This window comes from Marmota monax, unplaced genomic scaffold (genome assembly GCF_021218885.2).
Source record: "Marmota monax isolate L192 unplaced genomic scaffold, Marmota_monax_Labrador192_F-V1.1 WCK01_AAM20220418_F8-fsc00182, whole genome shotgun sequence".
Lineage (NCBI taxonomy): Eukaryota > Metazoa > Chordata > Mammalia > Rodentia > Sciuridae > Marmota > Marmota monax.
In genome coordinates, this window is record NW_026693043.1 from 2915621 (window position 1) to 2942277 (window position 26657).

At 38.7% G+C, this 26657-nt stretch overlaps 1 protein-coding gene across 1 annotated transcript in view; it reads right to left on the reverse strand.

Annotated features, from left to right (window-relative positions):
* The window catches only part of Maob (monoamine oxidase B), a 110495-nt gene extending 84757 nt beyond the window's left edge, over positions 1-25738 (reverse strand). The window contains exon 1 of the mRNA XM_046453856.2: positions 25588-25738. Coding sequence (XP_046309812.1) covers positions 25588-25633 — 46 coding nt within the window. The 5' untranslated portion in view covers positions 25634-25738. The remainder of the gene's footprint in view (positions 1-25587) is intronic.
* Positions 25739-26657: the final 919 nt, after the last annotated feature.

The window sequence follows — 26657 nt, forward strand, 5'->3', positions numbered from 1 at the left end:
ATTTATTGGATTAGACCATTTGAATTGCAGGATCAGGAATCATGCTGCAGCTTTGGTCAAACACCTGGGTTAGAACTCTGTATGTTAGACATGTTTGGGAGGCCCATAGAAGAGGGTTCATACACCAGAAAGACATAAGAGCTCTCAAAGGCAATTGGTCAGCTTGGCCAAGATGCTTCTGATATTAATTACTTATCAATTCAGAAACATCAAACATGAATAAACACTGGTTTATTCAAATAAAAAAATGGATCCCATTTGTAGTTCCAGCTACAAGAAAAAATTAAAATAAAAATCACCTTCCCAGAAAATATAATTGAGTTACACACGAGAAAAAATGTTTGACTTTGCTAGTAATTAAAAATAAAAAGCCACAATTTTTACTTCTCAATTTGAGGAAGACTGAAAAAAAGGATGATATTAAATGCTCCCAACAGTGTAATGAAACAAAGCTGCTGGAGGAATAATTGGGAAAGCACTTGAGAAAAGCAATTTGGCAGCATCTGTCAAAAACTTCAAAATCTCCATATTTTTAAATCAGAAGTTATTACTCTATGATTCAATTTGAAGGAAATAACACCAAATATGGAAAAAAGTAATTATGCCTAAAGATATTGAGTACACTGTCATTTATAACAAATATACAAACACAAAATACATTATGTCCTATAGTCTGATATAAGTTCAGTAAGTTATGATGTGCCTTATTTGATTTTACATGAATTATGTTCATGAAGACAGTAATAATATGGAAAATGGTTATGTTGTAATATCAGATGAAAAGATACAAAATTATGTTTATGAGAAGACTACAAATATAAATGTGTGGCACAGGTTCTCATGCACATGCGTATGTATGTGTGGGCATGTGCGCGTACACACACACACACACACACAGAACCAAAATAAATGTATGCAATAAGACTGAAATAAAATATTCCTGAATGTTAACAGTAGATATCTATAAATAATAGTAGTTTAAAATGAACTTATAAAAATAATTTGTCCAGGAGTGTAACACAGTAGTAGAGTACCTGCTTAACATGTATAAGGTTCTGGGTTACATCTCCAGCAACACAAACACACACACACACATACACTCATACACACACATACACACATTACCCAGAATTAGTCATCAGTCCCCAAGCTTCTATCTTGTCATAATACCATTTTGGACAATTTAATTTACTGGAATACTTCTAGAACTCTCTATATAAATGATCAACTTTTTCTTCAAAATTTAGACATTTTAGAGTTCTAAAATTAAGCATTTAGAGTAACATAATTGCAAAACTTCTCTATGAATCAGTCTATCTTCCTTTATATTGCCACTAAACTTTCCTATTTCAGAAAAAAAAGTGGATGCAAGTAAATTGATAGCAATGCTTTCTCAAAGGTCAGCTATATACCAAATTAAATAAAAATAAATTCAACTACTTGATATTTTATGAAATTTACTTCAATTATAACCTAATGATCAGACTGGGAATTGGAGAGAAGGCGGCACATTATTTTTTCAAGGCTAGGGAGCTGTTTCCCTTAATTGTGTTTTCTTTAACACCACCAATACATCTTTATTAGATTACACTGTAAACTTTAGAATTTAATAACATTGTTTATATTATGCTTTCTAAACTGATGAATACAATGTAATTATTGCTCACCGATTAAGGGATTGAACTTGGCATCTCTATCTGTAACTCCAGGCTCAGGGTTTAACAAAAATGCCCTGGGCATTCACATAAAAACCAACTAAGGAGAATACTTATTATATGTTAAATATAATATGTATTTTTTTTTTTCCATGCAAATATACACAACATTATATATATATATATATATATATATATATATATATATATATATATATATATATATATACATAAACATATATATGCATACACTGAAATATACATAAAATATTTCTTTAACATAAGTAGTAATGTGAATATTGAGGTATTTTTTATTTTGCAAGCATATATGTCCATATATATGTATATATACATTATATACATAAGCATATAATCTATACACATATGTAAAATATTATTACCACATATCTGTTATTTAGGATAATCTTTTTTAGTGATGGATATGTTTTACCTTTATTGGTCTCATGAGTGTCATTTACAAGTGGAAACTAAAAAGTGTGTCCAAATTTCCATTTATTTTGCATTTCATTCCTGGAAGCTCACCTATTTCACACTATCTCTCAAGACTGCCTATTGTCAGGGCCATCATCCAGAAAATAATCACCTCAAACTATAGATGGATAAACAATGTTTTGATGAATGAGTTTATCTCTACCAATGAGATCTTATTTGGACTTTGGGCCTAACTTCACAGAGGAGGCTTAGTTTTGATTATTAATTCAACAATCAAGATGGTCCAGAGTTAGCTTTTTTAAAGGAAGGGGGTGGTGCAGTTTGGCATGGTTCATGGATCCCATGTCTCTATTTAGCCTTTGGAAGCCTAAGTAAGATCAGAACTAGGTCAGCTTCAGGCAATATCTTATCTGAAGAAGCTGAGCTGGCTAAGTGTTTTGCCAATGGATCTCTTGCAAACCCAACTATCTGGGAAATGCATATGAGAGAAGCAGACAACCCCAAAAGCCAGGCACCTCTACCCTCATTCCAGAAGGCAACATATAATAATGACTTTCTAGGTACCCCTGTACTATGAAAAATCCAATAAATCATTGTAAATCATATCTTTAAATCTTAAGAAGTTGATCCTAAAAGGTAAACACAGAGTTCCCATTATGACCCAGCAGTTATGTCTTTAGTTATATATCCAAAAGAAATGAAAACATGCCCATACAAACACTTGCATACAAATGTTCATGGCAGCACTACTTATAATAACCAACAACATCTCAGGAGTTTATTGACTAATGAATAAAGAGATTATGATTTATCCCTACAATGGGATAGTATTCATCCTTGAAAAGAAATGAAGTGCTAATATATGCAACAACATGGATAAACCTAGAAATCATGGTAAATGAAAAAAGGTAGGCACAAAAGGTCATTTATAGTATGATTCATTATGGTTTGGATAGGTGTGCCCCAAAAGCTCGTGTGTGGGAAAATGTAAGAAGGTTTAGAGGTGAAATGACTGGGTTGTGAAAGCCTTAACCTAATCAGTGAATCGATTCCCTGATAGGATTAACTAGGTGGTAAGGGTAGGCAGGTAGGGTGTGGCTGGAGGAGGTGGGTCACTGGGGGCATGCTTTGGGGGTATATATTTTTCCCCTGGTGTGCAGACCTCTCTCTCTCTCTCTATCTTGATTATCATGTCTGTGCTGTCACGCCTTTCTGTCCTGATGTGCTGTTTCACTTTGAACACAGAGCAATGGAACAAGGTGTCTATAGACTGAGATCTCTGAAACCATGATCCCCCAAATAAACTTTTCCTCCACTGATTGTTCTCGTCACGTCTTTTGGTCACAGCGATAAAAAATCTAATTAAGACATACAGTATGAGCCCATTAATATGAAATGTAAATTATCTATCTACACCCCTGGCAACCACTAGCTTGCTTTCTCTTTCTAAAGAATAGACAAAGCAAGTTAGTGGTTGGTTGCCAGGGGTACAGATAATGGTGGTGACAGCCAGGAATGGGGAATGACTGCTAATGGGTATGGGATTTCCTTTGGGGGGAACAAAAATGTCTGAAAATTACATTAGGGTAATAGTCATATGATCGTGTGCATATATAAAAAAATCAATGAATCGGACACTTTAAATGAGTGAGTTCTATGTGGATGACAAATCAACAAAGCTATTATTTTTTTTAAATCTTAGGAATGTTAAATTTTGGACCTCAAAAAGGACAATTATTAGTATTATTACTTCTTTAAGTTATGTGTTGGTTTTAATAAAAGATGTTGAAGAAGTGCTGTTGATGCCCCATTCATATTCCCTCCTCATGTACTTTTATGGGCATCCATTGCTTCCTTGAACCTCCCTGATTCTTTGCCCAAAAGCTTTTTTCTGGCTACAGGTGCCATTGGGCCACTAAATCATGCAGTTCCTTCACACCTCAGTGGAGATAACTGAGGAATATCCTACCCTCCAGTTCCCCAACAGGATTGAACTCCAGGCTTGAAAACATACGTTTCTCCATTCATTTCCTTGCTTGCCCCACCTCCCTTTTCCACTCCCCACTCCCCTACTGGTACAGCTGGACTTAGCTCCCAAATACATGACTTGCATCCAAATCCTTGCCTCAAGATCTGCTCCTAGGAACACTGAAACCAGGATACATTTTACTTTTTTTCTCTTCTCAAGTAATATTCTTTTCTTACACTACTAGAAAGATCTGAAATGACTGTTGGTCAAGTCATTAAAAGAACCCTTCTGTAGTTTTCTGTTTAGCCAACACAGAGAGATAGATTTTAGAATTAGATTGTATTGATTTGTATTGGCAAATAACACTGAGTTTCTCTAATTCACCATAATTGCAGTATATGTTTCAATGAACTGAGGCTATAGACCAGGCTACATAGGAAACATGGTAGCCTTTGGAGCAGTGATCTTCAGAGGCCCTGCCTCACCTGGGGCTCAGTCCATAAGATTCTGAGACCTCAGCCTTACCAGTGTAGGAAAAAACCAGTAGCATAATGGCAATGTCTCCAGCCCATAGAAACACTATAAAGGGTTTCGGGGGAACAGAGCAGGAACACTGAGACTGGCAGAGACTAGCACACAGAAGGCTGCAGAATCAGCCAAGTGTTAGTGAATATTCTATGTCCTCTAGGATTTAGTGTAAATGATGGCCCAACTCTGAGGGTCAGAAAAATATATGTCATGGAAGTGCTGTCATCAAGCTATCAAAAGCACAAAATGAGGACATTTTGTTGGAACTTCCACATATTAAATTTTTGCTAAAGGTTGGTGAGCATAATCAGATCCTTTCTGAGAACAATGAGTCATATGCATTAGCAAAAACAAGATGTCAACTAAAAAACAAAAACTTTAAGACGGAAAATGGTATACTACCATTGTATTTGAGGTATTTACTTATTTATTTATTTAATTCATTTATTTTGCAGTACTAGGGATTTAACCCATGGGTGCTCTTCCACTGAAGTACATTCCCAGCCTCTTTTTTTTTTTATTTTTTGAGACAGGGTCTCACTAAGTTGCCCAGGCTGATCTCAAACCTGCAATCCTCCTGCCTTGGCCTCCCAAGTAGCTGGGATTACAGGCATGTAATATATTCTACATGTAATATACAGGCATGTAATATTAAAGGCATGATATATTTTTTTCTAATGTATGCTGTCTTCCTGATATATATTTTAAATGACTTTGCTGATCTGAAACACTTAGGATCAAGTGTACTTCACAAATGTGAAATTTTCAGACTGAGGTAAGACAATGAATATGTACATATTATCTAATAACCCTAGCAAGAGCTGAGACAACCACCCTATAATCATCTGCATTATTATGTCTGCATTAAAATATGGCTAGTTGTAAACTAAACACATCAGTTCTGGTCAAGTTTTGCTTGAAACTCCAGAAAATACTTTCCATTTTCAGAGCTCTAGGGATTGTGGAAATGCAGATAAGGGACTGTAGCCTGTATTATGGTGGATTAGAGCCACAGCTGCTATCAAACAACTGCTGAGTATGTGGATGTTGAAAATGGGATTAAAAAGAATCAGGGAAAATAAAGACACTCCCTTTACTACCAATATAATTTTCCTGGCCAACAAGGTGGGGTTCCAAAACAAGTGTACCTAAAAGACACCCTCTAACCCATCATAGTAACAATAGTAAAATAACCCTGAAAAGAGGGACAGCATAGAAAGGCCCAAATGCAATTCAAAGTTCTCAATTTATTTCTCCAGGAAAGATTTAATGACCAATAAATATTTATTTTGAGCATACTATGTACCAGGCACTATGAGGAGGGTGAAGAAGATACAGTACTTGCCCTCTGAGCCATTATAACAGGGAAGGCAGAAAAGATGCAGAACAAGGTGTCATAGTAAGGAAAAACTAGGAGATGCAATGTAGTTTGCATGCAGCTGTCCCAAATATTATGCATGCAGCATGCAGCTGACCCCCCCACCCCTGCAAAAAAAATGAGTTATAAAATAAATCCAGAAGATTGTTCAAAAGTCAGACTCAAGTTTGGGGTTGACAAGAAAGAGACCTAGGAAGAGATTCCATATGGGAGAAGACAAAGTACAAAAGCCAGAGACCTTGTGGTAGGTAATTCAAAAACTTGAAAATGGCCAGTGTGATGGCAGAGCCAAAGGCAGAAAATAGCAGAAGACAAATCTTTCAAGTTAGGCAGGGGTCAGGTTTATTTTGGGGTGAATAGGAGATTACTGAAAGGTGAAATAGAAGAATAACCTCAAGAGGTTTACATTTTTGAAAAGTTGACCTTCTAGGAGAAACGTATGGAAATGCACATACCAGGCTGTTAACATAGATTGCCTCAGAAAGGTAGGGAAGGGACAAAGATCAACAATTAGTTATTAGCTTTCTTTTGAATAACTTCATTTGCTTCACTTCTGACAATATTTTATGACTTAAACATGGTTTTATCATTACAAACAAACTGTTCTCACTTAAGTATGGATTAAATGGATAAACCTTGAAGACACGGTGCTAAGTGAAATAAGCCAGACGTTAAAGGACAAATACTGTACAGCTCCACTCATATAAGGACCTAGAGCAGTCAAATTTATAAAGACAGAAAGTAGAGTGGTGTCTGTCAGGGGCTGTGGGGAGGGAGGAATGGGGAATTAGTGCTTAAGGGGTAGAGAGTTATTGTTTGGGAAGATGCAAAAGTTCTGGAGATGGATAGTGCTGATGGATGTACATCAATTTGTATGTGCTTAATGCCATTGAACTGTGTACTTAGAAATGGTTACAGTGGTAAATTTTATGTTATGTATATTTTACCACAATAAAAATTGCATGGACTAAAAAAGGGCTAGAGTTACCGATGGAGTACAGATGAGCAAACCGATAAACACAGTGTTGCAAATGAGGAGCCCCAGATCCAGAAGGGGCATGGAGATATTGAGGTAGACAGGTACAATTTATGTTTTGAAACTTGAACTAACAGGACTTTAGGAACCATAGAAGAATTGGGCTGGGGTTGTGGCTTAGTTCTATAGGTGCTCACCTAGCACATTTGAGGCCCTGAGCTTGATCCTCAGCACCACATAAAGATAAATAAATAAAGGTATTGTGTCCATCTAGAATTTTAAAAAAATACTAAAAAAGAAATCATAAAAGAACAGAACTAAAATAATTGTGTCTTGACTTGAGTTGGTCCAAAAACAGACCCTGAGATTAGGATTTGGGTATAACTAATTTATTTGGGAAGGGATCTCAAGACTCCCAAGTGGGGGTCTGTGAGAAAAGACAAAGGAAGGCAGTCACTGAAGAGGGCAGCCTCAAGTGGATTGCCATTGTGGGTAATTATAGGGGCATTTGGGAGGCAGCATGGAACACACTTCAATTATTCTATGTAGGAGGTGAGGAAGCTGGGTTATCTACCCATCACATATCAGTCATAGGCTGACAGTTGCCCCTAGGTGTCATTAAGCTCATCCCCACTGCTAGTCTGCCCTGTGTATGAGCTAAGAGGGGCTTCAGTGGGCAGAGAAATTCGTAAGACAAAGACCTGCAGCAGACAGAAGCCATAAGTCCACATATATAGGAAATGAGTGCCAAGGGGAGCTAGTGGGACCCCAACAATGTCTACTACAAAAGTCAAGGCTCTTGGCTTGAAAACTGGCTTAAAGGTGGTTCCACTTCCCAAAACAGGAAACAAGGCGAAGCAAGTAGGGGTGGGCAGAGGAAGAGAGCTGGCAAAGGAGATTGAATGAACAGCTAAAGACTTAAGAGGGAAACAGGAAACTGGCATCAGGAGTGATATGAAGAGTTGATGTTTCAGAATATCCAATGAATAAATAGCATGAGAAGCTGCAAAATCTTTTCTTAGGTTGTGGGAACTATTTTAGAAAAGAATATTAGTTAAATAACAGTTTATGAGAGTGGGGGAAAGTGCTGGGGAGTGATATTGGCCAAAATACATTGTGATATTGTATGTATGTATGAATATTTAACAACAAGTAACACCATTACAAGTATAATACACCAAAAATGTGAAAATAAAAACACTTTATGGGATACAAACACCCCTATGCTGCACTATAGAAGCTTAGATGCCAAAGATTGAGAAAATAACATTCAACGAAGCAACAGTATGAGATAAATATCAGCTCTCAGCCTGGTTTTCCACCCTTTGTTTCTTACTGACTGTCCACACTGAATGTATAAATGATTAAAAAATTATTCACAAACCATATTACAGGAAAAATGTATTTGTTAAGGGGAAAAAACCTAATATTGCCTTTCTCATCACATGGACAAGAATTATACATAACCAAGGTCCTTTAGACATATCAGACATTATTGTTATATTTTGCACATGTGTATTTTTTATTCTTCACATATAGCTGCAATTATTTTAGTGGCAAGATTCAATAAGCTTTCACTTTAAAAATTACCCACAGACATCATTTTTCACTGTCACCGAGGTCTTCATATAATGTATTTGAAAACTGTTGAAAAACAGTGCTAAAAATTTATGTATAGAATGCATTAATTTGAAGACTGGTTTGAATTCTAAGTGCTAATACTTTTATAAAATCCCAATTTTCTATGAAAAATTATTCAAACAACTTAACATATACACACACATATTCATTGGAAATTTAAAATTCACTAATGCTCTTAATTTTAAAGATCAGTTTTAATTTTATTCTCAAGCAATTTTTAAACCTACAAACTCCTTCCAAAGAATTTAGGTATGGGAAAAGAAAACTGGATTTAAGAGATGTGTTTGCTGAAACACACTTTAAAAGAACACAGTAGGAAGGGGGAAAAAGTGCTTTCTTATCTCTATCAGCCTCTCATAGTTTTGTGATCACAATCTAAAACCCAGAAATAAAACAAGCACAAGCTCCAAATGATTTTTCTTCTACACGCAAATGCTTCTGCCAGTTCTACCTTCCTGTCATCTCTTTGTAATTTTCCCCATTTCTCAGACCTGTCCACTGAAAGCTCAATATTGTGAACTGGCAGGCTGATTTATCTACAGAAAACTCATTTTCCCCTTGGACACATTCTCCATGAAATCAGAGAGAAAAGAACAAAGGGAGAAAAACAGAACACAGGCAGTGCACGTTGGATGCTCTGCTTTTTATCAAGCAGGACCATGTGATTTCCTTTCAGCTCTGCCCACTCCTGTGCTCAGCCTGATTTCTGATAACATAAAAGGCATATGTGATAGTCTCCTTACCCCTCCTAAGGCCAGAAATATCACATGAACTATGAATAAAATTTTTAAAAAGCTAGCAGAGGATCAAGCACTTGGAAACCAAAATCAAAGTGATCTTAGCATCCTTTCTAACTTTGTCGAAAGGGAAGATCTTTCATGGGACCAAGAGGCTTCTTTCATTTGAAAAGTACATTTTTTTACACAGTGATATATGGACACATTATTTCGTATGTCTGTGTGCACACATGCACATCTAGCTGGAACTGTTTCCTGATTGTTCTTTCCTAGCATCCAGCATGTATACAGCATTCAGTTAATGTTTTCTAAATGAAAGTGGCAGACAGATAGAATGGCATAATGCCATCCAAACTTTGGGTGGACAGAAAATACAAAGAGGCTGAATAACAAGACTAAAAACCATTCCATAATTTCCTTTTATAGACATGTCCATAAATAAGGTGCTTTTTTCTTTTTCAATCCAAGAACAGAATCCTCAAAATGCTAGACAGCATAATATTAAATAATAGCCTAGCTCCATGAGGTTTGGTTTGGTGAGGCATGGGAAGAACAGGATTGATATCTATCTATCTATTATCTATCAATCTATCTATCTATAGCTCTAGCTCTCTCAGTTTTCTGTGCAACATAACAAAGTGCTGTCCTTAATAAACTCCAAATAATGCTGAATTATAGTCTCTGCCTTTTTTCTAAGTTTTTCTAATCATCCTCAAGAAAATGAGCCAGGCAGGGCACAGTGGTGCACACCTGTAATCCCAGTGACTCAGGAGGCTAAGGCAGGAGGATAGCAAGTTCAAAGCCAGTGTCAGTAACTTAGCATGGCCCTAAGAAATTTAGCAAGACTCTGTCTCAAAATTTTTTTTAAAAAAAGGTCTGGGGTGTGGCTCAGTGGTTAGGCACCCCTGGGTTCAATCCCTGGTGAAAGAAAGAAAGAAAGGAAAGAAAGGAAAGAAAGGAAGGAAGGAAGGAAGGAAGGAAGGAAAGAAGGAAGGAAGGAAGGAAAGAAGGAAGGAAGGAAGGAAGGAGGGGGCAGGAGGGGGAGGGGAAGGAAGGAAGGAAGGAAGGAAGAAGGAAGGAGGTGAACCAGCAGGTATAGTCTATAGTAGACTCCTTCCTGCTTCACATTGCTGGGTCCTAGGCACCTTGCTTTGGGTCAATTCCCCATCCTGCTGTATATCATATTTTTTGCAAGAGACTGCATCCAATTTTAACACATGCCTCTATGTAGAATCTTTTTCTTTTTGGTACTGGGGATTGAACTCAGGGGCACTTGACCACTGAGCCACATCCCCAGTCATATTTCGTATTTTATTTAGAGCAGGATATCACTGAGTTGCTTAGCACTTCGTTTTTTCTGAGGCTGGCTTTGAACTTGCAATCCTCTTGCATCAGCCTCCCCAGCTGCTGGGATTACAGGCATGCGCCACTGTGCCAAGCTTCTATGTGGAATCTTGAGGACTCAAAGTATAGAATTCCTGCCTTTCTCAATCGGGCAGAGAGGCCTATCAGTAATCTGTAAACTTAGACCATGTAATTCTCTCTTCTCTGTCCAATTGTAAAGCCAATGGCTGATTTAGTTTAAAAACAAAACATATCATTTTCCTGGCTCTTAAATTGCTTGTTGAATCACACAAAAGATTACATCTCAGGATATGCTGATTCAAAATGTTATGGATAGGGACTGAGGGTGAAACTCAGAATTTAGCATGCATGCAACCCCAGGTTTGATCCTCTAATCATAATAAGGAAGGAAGAAAGGGAGGGAAGGAAGGAGGGAGGAAGGGTGGATTATGGTCATTTTCAGAAGTAGAATCAAAGATTACCTGTCAAAAGCCCATGGCACATTATCTCCCAGTCACAATCATCTATCCTTCCAGTTCACTTGCTCAAAATCCTCCAATGTGAAAGACCTTCAACCAAAAATCTCAAATCTATTAACCTCTCCATTTGAATTGCCTAACCAGCTAGCTCATTCACAGTCTCACTTTCTTCCTTGTCCATGTGAAATTCTATAGCCCATTTTTATAATCATGTTCAGTATCTTCAACTCCCTGTGAGAATTCCTATAGGAATATGCATAAAACGGTGGCAGGACTAGGGAAAGAATAGAAGTAGACACCAACAATGGTATTTTTCCAAGAACCCAGACTCTAAGCTAAATCCAAAATGGTGGTCTGGGATAAATGGACAACCCCCAACTTCTCTATCCAGTCTTCACATATTAATGTTGTCTGTTTCATCATTTCTACCTTGGACACATTGCCACAACTTTCTCCAATGAAGAAAACATACATATTTGTAAGCATTTCCACATAAAAGGCTCTACTTTCAGCCCTAAATCCACCCACAGAGCGGTGAGAAAAGAATTGGATTTCCTGAGCATGTTTGAGCCACTGTAGTAATCAGCCTTCACTTTCCACCCCTGCTCCTGGGGCTCTCAGGAAGTCAAAGAGAGGTTATATAGAACTGATGAGGTTATGCACCCTCCCCAGATCCTAATGGCTTCTTGTATCCTTGATGAAAAATACCACATCCTTTAATGGCTTCCGCCTTCAACTGGCCAAAGCTGCATGATTAGAACATTTTGTGATAAACGGAACAAAATGTCTTTCAATCAATGTCTCTCTTGATTAAAGTCCCTGGGAAGCAGCGTTGAAGAGAGTTTTGCACGTAGAAGCTTCACCAGAGCTCAAGCTGTGTAAAGTAAGGGAAGTAGGATTGAGCAGAGGGGTGAAATGAACTGCTATGCAGTCACAATAGGGAAATCAGTCAATCTTATAGGGAGCTCTGAAGCTGAGGTGGCCCTTCAGAGTTGTCCTGAGTTGAGGCAATGAAGCCAGGCCTTCGTGTACCCACACTGGCTGCAGGGTGCCTCCAAGGAAGAGGCATGCCCTTTGGTGAGTCAGTTCCCTTCAGTCAAGGGCAATATCCAGAGAAGGTCTCAATTGTGAGCCAGTGGCAGTGTTAACAGTCTTAGCAGGTCCAGAAGGGGGCTCCAAGAGGCCTATTACAGTATACATTACACTGCCATTTTAGGGTCAAGAGAAAAAGAAAGAGTAACTTGAAATTTCAATACCCTATATATGTTAAATTATGAATTTAAATTTTAACTACTTAAAGCTATATTTGAAGGAAGAATATTTGAACTGGAAGATAATATCTCCAATAAATCCTATAGTCAAATCTTCCTTCAAGGGCTGAGGCCCTTGAAGTGAAGCTACCATCTTCTTCATGTCTTTCTCAGACCCGTCAGCCCTCAGGGCATTCACCTGTGAACACATCTGCTTCCCTCTGTTTGACGTACACCTCAAAGGTGGGCACATATATTACCCAACTGTATATCCTCACATCTAGCCCAGTGTCTGGTAAATAATGCATCTGACAAGGGTTTAATGAATAAATGAATCAAAAAAATGAACAAATGGGGGCCAGGGTTGTGGCTCAGTGGAAGAGTGCTTGCCTAGCATTCGAGAGGCACTGAGTTTGATTCTCGGCATTGCATAAAAATGAAAACAAATAAAATAAATGTATTGTGTCCAACTACAACTAAAAATGTACATATTTTAAAAATGAACAAATGTATTTCCCCCTGCAAAAATAACAAGATGGAAAAACACATTTGATGAAACAAGGACGATTCATTTTAGTATACAGCATTATGTGTGCTTATCAGCAGTGTTAACAAAGGCTATTTGATTTTGACTAACTGACATGGCATAAAAGGGCTATTCTGAAACAGTCAACTATATCTTACAGTTCTCCTAAATAAATTAAATCTATCACAGGATTTGAATGCAAACTACAGAGGAAATTAAAATGCAAAACATGAAACAGCTGTTTGATCAGCTGTTATAATAGGCTGTGGACAAAGGCTATATTTATGTCTTATCTAGATGAGTAGAAATAATTAATCATAGAAAATGGTTCGTTACAGGGTTATTTTCTTTTCTTTTCTGCATTGAAACACAATAGTCATCTAATTAATGATGCCAAACTTCTAGAAGCACAGGATAAATGGTATCCAATAAATTGAACACTGCTATAAAAATATATGTTCCTAAATAAACAATGGTAAGGCCTAAGGTGGTACTTGCTAAAGCCAGTTTTTCTGCATGTAGTAGAGGGCAAAATTTACTCACCACCACTAAGGTTTTACAAAACTGAAGATATTTGTAATTTCTGAAACCTGTAATTAAGTGAATTCCAATTATGAACTGGTGAAGAATCATGGTATTCTTTGTGCTATGCCAGAGGTGGAGAAAATGTTGGCTTCCTATTGTAATGTTTAAGAAGCCACGATTAACAATTCACCATAAAATAAACTGCTAAGACTTGCTTGGGGTGACAATTTGCTACAAATGTTAAATACCTTAAAAAGAAATCCCAAAATTTATTTCAGGGAATTTTTCTAAAGAAATATCTGGAATTATACACAACAATTTAGGTTCATAATAGCTTTGTTTAAAATAACAGAAATTTGGAAATAACACAAGTGTTCAGCAATAGGAGACTGGTCAAGTTATAAAATAATCATGTGAATTAATATTATAAAGCTATCAAGATCATATGAGAGAGGAACATTTAAATGTGACTAACAATTCATAGAATTTATTATTTTTAAAGAGATACCAATGAGTAGGGCAAATAAAATATATGGTTTGCATAAAGAAAATAATTATAAGAGTGGTTATTTTGTGGGTTTCAATTATGGATGATTTTCATTTTTTCTTGCCATTTTCTGTAATTTAGAGATTTTCACAATAAATATCTATTATTTCGGCAATATGTGTTACTAAAAAAATTCCCATCTCTCTAAAAAATTTCTTCAAACCATAAATCACCAAGATGAAATGTGATTGCATCTTTTATTTATATCAGTGGATTTTCTTCTTCAAAACTTTTGAGAGAATTTCAGTTATTAATTAATTTGATTATTAACTTTTTACTTTGTCCTTCTGGAAAAGATGACCTGTCTTATAACAAAACCCCACCCAAGAGCTCATAGCTTTAAGAGAAAACTGGAAAATAACTCAAAGAAGTGTGACATAAAAAAATATATATAATTATGAAGACACAATTTAAGATGGAAACACAACTGAGTTTAAAGGAACAAAAAGTAGCCCAACCCCAAAAGATGGGGTTGGGATCCCAAATACAATACAAAAGAATTGCTAGAAACACTGGAGAGGTTAATTGAAAGGAAGGGTTATTTAGGCTATAAGGAGAACAAATAAAGCTAAGGACCCATTAGGACACCTTTGCCATTCTGCAATTCTGATAAATGTTGAGAAGAAGCCAGAATGAAAAAATGACCTAAGTAAGAAATGACTAACATAAGATCAAGAGCTTAAACTTTAGACATGAAGTGGAAATTAACTAGAATATAACAATTAAGATGCATTTTATCAGAGAGTGTGGTAAAATGACTACATTTGAAAGGTCAAGCCTACCTGAAGACTCTTTCTGATGGTGTACCTTCTGTCACAAAACAAAAGGTTTCAATGACAGTTTTTATATAACAAATAGATAAAGTCTGTGTCTCAGATTGCTCAAGTTATGTGTTTATAACTTGGTAAACTGGGTCACAGCCCTTAGCATGACAATCAATCCCTCCCTCCCCCACCCGTTTTTTTCTTTTGGTACTGGGGATTGAAACCAGGGGTGGTGTTTACCACTGAGCCACATCTCCAGCCCTTTTCATTTTTTTTTTTTTTTTATTTTGAAACAGGGTCTTGCTAAGTTGCTTTGGGCGTCTCTAAATTGCTGAGGCTGGCCTCAAACTTGTAATCTTCCTGTCTCAGCCTCCCAAATCACTGGGATTACAGGCATGCACCACCATCTTTGTTTTTATGTCTTAAAAATAAAGAAGAATTTAAACATAGTTAAGTCTTCCTATCCCCATTATAAAACTTCAGAACGAAAACATTAATTATTGTTTGTATTATTTCTCTTCTGAATGGGCACTCGGTAAAACGGTGAAGAAAGCCAAGTGAGTGAAGACCTTCTCCTCCCCATTCTTGCCTCCTTCCACCCTACCCCATCCCTTTCTCTTAAAACCTTCTTTGGGCACTAAGGGTAACCAAGTCACTACAATCAGGTGATCATCTTTGAACCTTTTTCTGAATTTCTATCCATGTCTTGGCTTCCTTGGTGTTCAGGCTCTTGACCACCCATAAATTAGCATAAATTTTCAGTGGCTCCCTATTTCCAACCACAAGAACTTTTCAATTTGCTTTTCAATATCTCACTTTCTGATCCTGCCTTTCTTTTACTAACTTTATTACTCATGTCTCCTTATCCTTCTATTCTAACCAGATGGGACTTCCTACTGTTGTATTAATATAAATATTATCTGTTAACTGGAGTCTTTGGCCTTATGACTTACAGTTTTCCTCCCATCTTTAAACCTCTGTTTCTTTCTCTACTCAGTCAAACCTGGACTGCTTTTTAGGACTGCTAAATTCCACTCTCTTGGGGCTGGGGGTGTTCCTTGGTGTAAGACCCTTGCCTAGCACATACAAAGCCATGAATTCCATCCCCAGCACTGCAAACTTACTTAACTAATTTAATTCCACTGCCTTGATAAGAACTTCTCCAATTCTGGGGATTGTCACTGATGTCTTTTAACTCTTGGGTCCCACAATTCAGAACTCCATGATATGCTATTTTCCACTGTTCCTTATTCTTTGTGTGTCCTAGCCTTGTGGCTTCTGCTGCATTTTAGGTTTCCACTTGGTCTTACTCTTCTTCTACAGCTCCCTTCATGCTAACTTTGGAAACATTGCTAACTGGATCTTGGCCTTCTATGATGTCTTATTTACCAAACTGACTAAGGGGGGGCTGAACATGGATACAGTTTGTGAACATGAAAGTAGGACCAGGTGATCTTAACTAGTAGGTAAAAATCTAAAGATGTCTTTTATCTTCAGACACCAGTAATTTTTCTAAGCAAAACAAAACACTTTTAGCTCAAAAGAAGACGATTACTTGGATGTTCAAAATCAAGAAGGAATATTATATTACACCCTTCTCTTAGGGGAAGTAACTTTTATGCAGACAGACTAGTAATAAGCTAAGCCTAACAAACTCAAGGTCTGTGCAAAATGGCAATGCTGCATGTTTAATCAGCAAATCTCCAAAACATTCTGTTGTAGGGATGAAAACAGTGGTTCCTCAGACATACAACACCTCTGAGCATTGGCCTCTCATTTTGGCTCATTTTTTTGGACCTAGAAGTGTATTTGATCTTCCAAGTTTCCAGAGTCCCCTCAGTGAAATAGTGCCCAGTAACTTATAAAACTAACAATGTTAACATTTATTGAATAATTTGGGAGTTATCACCAGGGCCATGTTCCCACATTATAAGTAAGGATCCTGAGGCTGAATAAATAGGTAACTTGCCCAATCTGCATATTTAGGGGCCCTTAAACTCAAGTACCAGGGCCCCCGAGTCCTTGGATTAAACATCTATGTTATCCTCTATCCTCCATTCTTCCAAAAGTTTTCCAACTGTAGGATTTATCTCCTCTTGGTGCAGAGAGTGAAGAGACCCAGGATCATCATCAAGGGATTCTATCAGTTTAATTCAGTTTCTAGGGGCTAGGGCAGGCTGGATAATAGAGAGATAAACATGGCACCCTGCCAAGATTGTAACATTCATCAAATCCAAAGAGAAAGTGAAGCTAACAGTAGTTCTTTTACAGGGTCACATGCAACTGTACCCGTTCCCATTTGTTCTGGGTGCTGACTGACATCTGCAATTATACTAGTATCTTGTCACTGGTACTAATTTAATATATACTAACTTTGTATACTGTCTAAATTGGAGAAGTTTTAATTCTACATATATCATTCAAATATAGCTTCATTATTTGTTTGAATCTTGACAGAAATAAAGAAATGTACCAATACACTAGAAATAGAATATATGCTATTTGCCATTATTGATATTTTGAGAAATACTGTTGACAATGATACAATATTATATAAACTTTACTATGTTAGCAGAACATAGAAATGCTACTGAGGCACAAAATTTCAGAGAAATAACTTAGAAACTTAATTATCTCTTCAAGTTCACAGGAAAATTTTGACCCAGAGGCCACATGAGTATTTATTGTCAAAACTTCAGGAATCATTGGAACAATTAAGTTATATGCTGTAGCCTTTAAAATAAACTTTGATTAGTTGCATGAAGTAACTGCTCTACTAAAATCTTCTAACATGTGTGTCTTTACAGCCATGTCAGTGTGAACAAATGACACCCTAGCAAATTCTAAATTATCTTTGCAGAGGAAATGGCTGCACTAGTAATGGGCAAACATTAAAAGAGTAGAACTAGCGTCTTCCATAATGACATTTTCACTGGGATTAGAAGAAACCAAACAGGGAAATGGATGCTAAATGGTAGAACAATTGGGTAATCCTAACATTAACATCTGCCACACACCAAATCAATTATGAGTCTCGGTATAGCAGGAGACTCATTTACGGTATCTGTCATATTTATCTTTTAAACATATCTTTAAAAGTAAAGAGGACTGGGGATGTGGCTCAGTGGTAGAGTGCTTGCCTAACATGTGCAAGGCCCTGGCTCAAATCCTCAGCACTGCAAAAAAAAAAAAAAAAGAGAGAGAGAGAGTTCAAGCTTTTTTATTTAGTGGCAGGGTTGCTTACATCATCTGTGTTAGTAAATCATATATTAGCCAAGAAAGCAGGGCTTGGAAGCAGCATCCCACTACAGGATAATATTCCCTGAGTGTGTGTGTGTGTATGTGTGTGTGTGTGTGTGTGTGTGAGAGAGAGAGAGAGAGAGAGAGAGAGAGAGAGAGAGAGAGAGAGAGAGAGAGCACACATATGCACACAGCCAAAAACCATGTCTTCAACCCACAAGTGGGTAAGTGGCCATTTTGTCAGCCTAATTAATAAAAGCAGCCAATGTCTATTGTGTGCTTTACAGATGCCAGACACTGTTCTAAGCTCTTTTAACCCTATCAACCACTTTATGATATACAGATACTATTGTTATCCCCATTTGCTACATGAGAGAATGAAGGCATGGGAAAGTTAACCATTTTGCCTAAGTAGTTAGTGGTAGAATCACAATAGACACCACACTCTTAACCTCTGTGCTCTACTGCCCCTGCATGGCAGGGAACTCAGACCTCAGCACCCGCCAGTGGGGAAGGGAATTCTTATTATTGTTAATGGCTCACCCATGTCTTAAGCCTACCCTGGTGACTTCTGAGAATACACAAAGACCCAGAATTGTGGCTCTAGCAGCACCTGGCTCTGTCCACATAGCCTGACTGGCTCCACTCACCAATGGGCCCTTGGTGTGAAACTCAAGCAGAAGAACAAGGAGTTTTCATTCCAGACTCTTACAGAGCTGCCATGGAAAGTCAACCTCCCAACAGCTTGCTCAGCATTTAGACAATGCTTGATAGGCTTCCTCCTTTTATTATTTAATATTAAATAATATTATTAATATTAATGCACTTATTTTCTATTATAATTAAGACAGGAGTTGGGTGGCTGAAATGATTACCAGGCCAGAGTTGGAAGAACTGCCAGGTTGGGATGACACTGAAGTACAGATCTAGGGCTTCCAAAATTTCTCCTGATGAAGAACCCAATGGGTCCAGCGCCCAAGGTAAGCCTGAGCTCCTCAGACTCTTCCTTGGGGAAAATAAAAGATGGGCTGGGGCAGGATGAGGCTGAAACTGTGCAGGTCCCTTCTGACACCTACAGTGTATACCCTGCTACCTGTTGCCACCTCATATATGTCTCACATCCAGAAAAAAATATTGTTTGAAGAAAAGGAAGAAATGGTTATAAAGGAAAACCTGTTTTTGTTTCCAGAGATTAAACTGGAGGACATTTTGTTAAGGAGAATCAGCCAGGCTCAGAAAGACAAATATTCCACTCATATGTGGAAGCTAAAATGTTGGTCTCACAGAAGAGAGTAGAACAGTGGTCACTAGAGGCTGGCAAGAGAAGGGAGGAGGGGGATAGAGAGAGGTCAGACAAGGAGTAGAAAAAGACAGTTACAAAGGAAGAATAAGTTGTAATGATATCTAACATAGCAGGGTAATTATAGATTACAATGATTATTACATATGGTTATATATAATAAATAAAGAACTTGAAGATAGGTGTTTGAAGGCTCCTAACACAATGAAATGCTAAGTGTTAAAGCAGAGGGAAAGGCTAATTATTCTAATGTGGTTATACTTTGTGTGTGTGTGTGTGTATATATATATACACACACACACATATATATAAAATTATCACACTATGCTCCTTAAATATGCACAATTATTATGTGTCAATTAAAAATAAAAAGATTAATCTGTCTAATGTGAGATAAGGCAAATGTAGAATTCTCACTAATGAAAGATATTTTTAAAGCTATTAAATATTTTGCAAATGGCTAGAGAAGAGGAGCTTGAAGGCTCCAAACACAAAATAATAATGAGAGGGAAATGTAACTACCCTGATTTGATCATCACACACTGCATACACATATTGAACTATGACACATGGGGCCTGGTAAATTTGTAAAATTAAAATTATATTTTTAAAAATAAAATGTATAGAAAATAGAAAAAAAAAGCTACACCCAGTGGTACATGCCTGTAATCCTAGAGGCTAGAAAGGCTCAGGCAGGAGGATCACAAGTTCAAGGCCAGACTCTGCAATTTAGTGAGGCCCTGTTTCAAATGGAAGAAGAAGAAGAGAAGAAGGAGGAGGAGGAGGAGGAGGATAAGGAGGAGGAGGAGGAGGAGGAGGAGGAAACTGAATGGGGACATAGCTCAGTGGTAGAGCAGCCCTGGGTTCAATGCTCAGTACCACAAATCTTTTTTTAAAAAGATGTTTTCAAATTATTGTTACTATTGTATATACATGATAATTTTATAGAACTTTATAGCATAATGGAATCTATATCATAAGAATTACATATTTAAATTGTTCTAAAAAACAAAACTCTAGAAGAAAAACAAGTATTTATTTTTCAAAAGAAGCATAAAGCAACCCAAACCAAAGCTATAGAGACCACCATTTACAGTCCTTCACATGCATTTCTTATTTCTTTCAACAGTACTAGGGCTCAAATTCAGGGCCTCATGCATGCTAGGCGAGCACAGGGCTACATCTCAGCTCTTTTTTCATTTTTGTATTTTGAGACAGGGTTTCCCTAAGTTGCCCAGGCTGGCCTCCAAATTGTGATCCTCCTTCCTCAGCCTCCCTAGTAGCTGGGGTGACAGGTGTGTGCCACCGTGCCAGCCTCACATGCATTCTTTCTAATTGTTGAAACAGGCCCACCAGGAAGGCATTTATGAATCCCATTTTAAAGAAGAGGTGAGGGTTAAAGGTATGGCTCAGTGGAAGAGTGCTTGTGTGAAGCCCTGGATTCCATACTCAGGACCAAAAAATAAATAAATAAAATCATTGTTGACTTAAACATTTTCTTTAACAACTTTCTTGATTTTTTTTTAGAAATATACTCTTTCTCTTGTGTTTTGTTCAATGAGGAGGTCTTTAACCTTTTGTACTCACTGATTAGTATTGATTTCATGTTGAACATGCTAAAGTATTTCTGATTTGAATGTTTTTGCATATTCATTATAGATTATTAAAACTTCTAGTAAAAAGGAGCTGAGGCAACAGAAGGACAAATTATATAACTTATTGGGTTACACAATATTTAAACACAGGAAATGGGATTCACTGTCATTCTGTGTGACACTGAAGCCTATGCTGATTCAACATTGTTTTATTGCCCCTCTGTTCTCTCCTTGACTGGGATATAAAAATTTGCAAGCACATGAGTACAAATGTTACTTTTTAGAACATTCTGTGAGTTAAAGGAGCCCAGAGAAGTTTTCCATTCTTCTTCACCAAAGGTGACAGGGAGGGCTATGGTTGTGGCTCAGTGGTAGAGCCCTTGCCTTGCAAGTGTAAGACCCTGGGTTCAATCCTCAGCACCACATAAAGATAAGTAAATAAAATAAAGGTATTGTTTCCACCCACAACTAAAAAAAGATATTAAAAAAATGTTAGGAGGACTTTTAGCCATCAACATCCAGGCTACATCTGCCCGTAGTGTCCCTGAACTCATGATCCCTCATGAACTATCTCTTATGCTTCTGGCCCAGACTAGTCCCATCAACTAGCAACAGGGTTTGCTCTCCTGGCCATAAAGATCACCTGCCAGGTGTTTATTACCATTTAGAAGGCTAGGTTGGACACTTCCAAGAATCAAATGAGTGTCTGCCACCCTCAGATGGCTGTATCTCCTCTCCCAAGCCTGCCCCTGCCAAAAAAATTCTCATTTCTGTTTTAAGTTGCTAAGCTTCTTAGCTTTTATTTTGTGGATTGAGCAAGATCCATTCCAGAGTTGCAAAAGATAGTTCCCATGGTTCCACCAACCCAAACACTAAAACTGAGACTTAAGATAGAGGCATGCAGCTGGCCAGCTCCGCATGGGAGATGCTATTTGTTCTGCCAAGTTTCCAGACATGATCTGCCCCTGACATGATGGAAGAGACTACAGCAGGGATTCATTTACATACCATGCACATTTCTTTTTTTTTTTAAGTATTGTAAAATGTCTTGGAATTTTTTAAATAATTAAAAAAAGAAAGTTATAAATTAACTAGCTATACTCCTAGTATATCTCTGTTTATCCCAAAGGGAGTGATTAAAATTTGCTGACACCTTTAAAAATTATCAGGGAATTATCAGAAGGTCCCAAGTTTAATTATTAACAAAGTTTAAAAACCAGAGTGGAATCCAGAGACTTTTAAACATGGATTATTGTGTCAATCATCTACTAATTCTAAAATTCTACACTCTCCGTTCTTAGTTTTGGCCATTTTGTCCATTTAGTGGCTTCAACTAAAACTTCTCTGTCAGATACATCTGTAACCCCACATTCTTTCTCACACTTCTAATTGCTAGAATTCTCTTCTTCAGTGGCTTCCCAGCACCTCCAACTCTGGATATTCTGTTTTTTTCCCAAACTTGCCCTCTCTCCTCTTCACTTCCCCCTTTTTTGCCAACACCATCCCCATATTCCCAGCCATTGTGTGCATATTTCTTTGTGAATAAAAAAATCATCAGTGTAGGGACTGAGGTGGGGGCTCAGTGGTAGTGTGCTTGCCTAGCACGTGTGACACACTGGGTTCAATCCTCAGCACCACATATAAATAAATGAATAAAATAAAGTTTAAAAAATCAGTGCTCTCTGATGAACACAGAAAGAACTAAAATTTGGGGAGATGACATTCAAGCTTCACCATAATTCGTTCCATTAATCTTTTTAGTTTTGTCTCCAGCCAGACCCTTCAACTCTCCACACTGAAATTCTTAAAGTTTCCTAAACATGTTAGCATGTTTTTTTTTGCATATTTTTAATTGTATACACACCATTCTTTAGATTAAAATGCTTTTGTCATCTAGTATCCTGGTGAATTCATTTTCATTATCTTAAGAGTCTCTTCACTGTCACCTCCTCTGTGAAGTCTTCCCAGATTTTCTTAGTTTGATGTTCCCTCCAATCACCTTCCCTAATTTTTTGTACCAGGGATCGAATCCAGGGTTGCTTAATCACTGAGCCACATCCCCAGCCCTTTTTTATATTTTACTTAGAAATAGAGTTTTGCTGAGTTGCTGAGAGCCTTGCTAAATTGCTGAGGCTGGCTTTGAACTCATGTCCTCCTGCCTCAGCTTCCCGAGCTGCTGGGATTATAGGCATGCGCCACCATGCCCGGCTCTCTAGAACTTTTAATATGCTACTAAAAGCACCTATCATAAGTCATTAGAATTAGTTATCCATGACCCTGTGTCCCACATTCACTCAGGAGCAATGACCCAGTATTACTCATCTTTTATTTTATACGGGACAGGATGTAGGACAGGGAATAAATCTTCATTGAATGTCTAAATAATGAATGGACCCCTCCTGCAGTATGTACAACCTTCTTCTACCTTTAGTGTCTTTTAAAATCGTTTTTAATTGACACATATAATTTACATATTTATGAGATATAACTTATTATCTTGCCACAGGTATGCATTGTGTAATGTCCAAATCGGGGAAGCCTATTTATCTCCCCAAACATTTATTATTTATTGGTGATGAACGCATTCAAAATCCTTTCTTATAACTTTCTGAAATATACAGTGAATTATCATTATCCATAGTCACCCTACTGTGCAATATAATACCAGAAGTCATTTCTCCTGTCAAACTCTAATACCTTATATTTTCCTTATTTGGGTATCTCTTCTCTTTTCTTACATTGACAAGTCTTCCAGGACAAAAACAGCATGATCCATTTATTAATCCCCTACTAGAGCCTCCCCTAATGTGTATTGTCTGAATAAGTGTGTAAAACTCATATGGAGCCTTGTGCCATATTTTAGACTTTGCATTGCTATTAATCACACAGTATTTCATTTGCCCTTCATGATGATCCTAAAATCTAGCTATAACTAACTGGTGTTATCCCCATGGAGCAGATAAAAAAAATTGAGTAAGGCAGAGCCTTGAAACTCCACTTCTTTGATTCTTAGAACAATGGCCATTCCATATAATGTTGTCAACAAAAGACATGTCTATTCATTAGTCCCTGGTTTTGATCAGAGTTCGGGGGTGAATGTAGAGATTTACTACTTGTAAAAAACAGCTAAACTCTAATCTATGTCTCCTGTATGAGTCTAACAGGAATACTTTGAGTGAGCTTGAAGATCTGTAGTATGAATCAGAAAGGGCAATATAACCCATGAAGCTTACAGTGGGTAAGAAAAGGACTTCAGAGACCTAGAAATAGAACATTCAGTTTCTGTAAGATAGAGGCTGGGGTGGTGGCTTAGTGGTACAGCGCTTACCTAGCATGTGTGAGGCTCTGGGTTCTATTCTCAGCTCCACATATAAATAAATAAATAAATAAAGGTCCATTGACAACTAAAAAATATTTTTAAAAAAAGATGAGATGCTGTGCAAGGAAACATTAAGAGACTCTTAGTAATATTTTCTAAAACCTATTTCTAAGAGTCTAAATTCCTCTGGAAGAGAAGATGTCAAAAATACCCAAAGAACACTGAATCTATGCACAGCTTCAATGATCTCAGCATGCTGTGTTTGTGGCCTCATGTACCTCTATCACCAGGCCCTCAGCCTGGCATGGGAGTTTTTTCAGGGCTGGCTAGACAGAAGTGGTAGCCTGAGATCTGACCCAAAGGTGAGGAGGGCAGCACCCAATATCCAACCATGGATTTATTCTCCAGGTACAAGAGTCTGGTCACCTCTGCCCTGCCTCCTCACAAGGAGCAAGATTACTTGAGATCTGGTGAGACCACATATCTTTGAGTTCCTGAGGCATCCTAATTGTTACTTAAATACCAGGAGGCCATGAAAGTTAAGTCAAACCACCCGAGATGGGAGGAGTCTGTTAAACTAGCTGGGCTGAGAGCATTGCTTATTTCCACTGACACCCGCCCCTCCTAAGAGGGTACATTCCTCCACTGACTCCATCCCACCTGTCTTCTGTGTTTGGGGGTTCTTCCTGTGTGCACAGCCTCCCTGTGGCCTAAGGGGCAGCCTCTATCCCCATCTTTGCCAAATATGGGCTAGGCCAGAGAGCCCAGTTGCAGCTTGGCCACCCTGGGTGAGGGGAAAGAAGCAGGGGAGGGGTTATGAGAGAAGAGGCATTTGCCAAGGAGGCCCTGCAGGCTCAGGTAGACCCAGGACGATCAGGGAACCACAGAGAATCTGGGGAATCTGAAAGGTCTTTGACAATCCATAGGCCCCAGGCCTACCCCCCTTCCTGTTCAAGGTCGTTTTCCCAATTCCAAGATAACAATACGTTGTGGTGCTTGCCTGCTCCATACGAGGGTTGGGGATAAGTCAAACTGAAACAAATGACTGATCTTTGCGGCAACGCCCAACAGGTGTCTCCCACCTCCCAGCCCCATTTCCCCTCCCTTCGAAAACTGCAGCCAGCTCAGGCCTGGCAGTCTTCTGCAACAGGAGTTCAAAGCCTGGGCCAGAGCCTTAACAGGCTTCCAGTCCCGGACTGTGTGCAAGGGCGTGCCAAATCCTTCCCTCACAGAGCTCAGGACCTGCTAGATCCCCGCCGGTGCACAAAGAGTCCGAGACTCCGGGATCAGCCTCCGCCCGGCCGCCACCCTACGCCTCACCCTGGCGGCCACCTGTTCCAGCGCGCGCAGCGGCCACTGACCTGAAATTCCGCCCCCCACCACGACCACGTCGTATTTGTTGCACATGGTGCTTGCCCCGCTCGGCGCGCTCCGGGTACCAGCTGCTCGGGTGTTTGGGCCTCTGCCCCCGCCCGCACGCTGCACGTCGCCCCCCGCTCGCTAGCGCCTTGGGCTGAGCCGCTATATTGCCGGCCCCCGGGTGCCCGGTCGCACAGCCCCGCCCGCCCGGCAGCCAACGCGCAAGCCGGGTTGGAGCGCTGGGCCACCGCCCCCGCCAGCAGATCCGCCGCTCAGGCCTGGGGAGGGCGGGGGCCCGGGTGGAGACGTGACAGGGGCCCTCAAAGAGTCCCTCCCCCGGGGCCACCACCCCATGGCCTTCAGCATGGTATTTCCCAATCAGCTTCCCTAATATGCAACTGAGCTTGGGGGCAGGGAGGATTGCAGATCGGGTTGTGTTCCTTCAGCTCCCCAATTATTCCTGGGCATAAAGCAAATAATTACAAATACTGAGTGCTTTCCAGGTACCAGTCACTATGCTAACTGCTTTTCGCAAGAATCCGGTTCAACCTTACAAGGAACCATTTTACAAAGGAGGAAAGCAAATGAATTAGTTGTGAGTAAAAAGCCCGAAAGGAAAAGAAAAAGAAAGCCATGTATCAAAATATCACACTGAACCCCATAAATATGTATAATTAAAGTAGATTTATTACAACAAGGAAGATTCTGCTAATCAATTTGATCCACCACAAAGGATTACCATTACTCATGGCAGATATGTGGGTGGGATTCCCAGTCTACCTCAGCCTCCTTCCAAACACCTACTTCCTAACCCATTCCCTGTGCAATTAACTGAGGCTCCTCCTTAGCGTTGCAAATGTAGCAACCTTAAGACACTTAAATTTCCCAACCTTTGTCAGTAATCCAAACAGCAAGCTGTGGGGGTGTAGCTCAGCTATAGGAGGCTGGCCTAGCATGCTCAAGGTCCTGGGTTCCATCCCCAGCACTGCAAAAGGTAAAAGAAAAAAAAAAAAAAAAACAACTGAAGGTTAAACAACCCAGTAAGTCAGACCCGCAGCATTGGAAGCTGTTG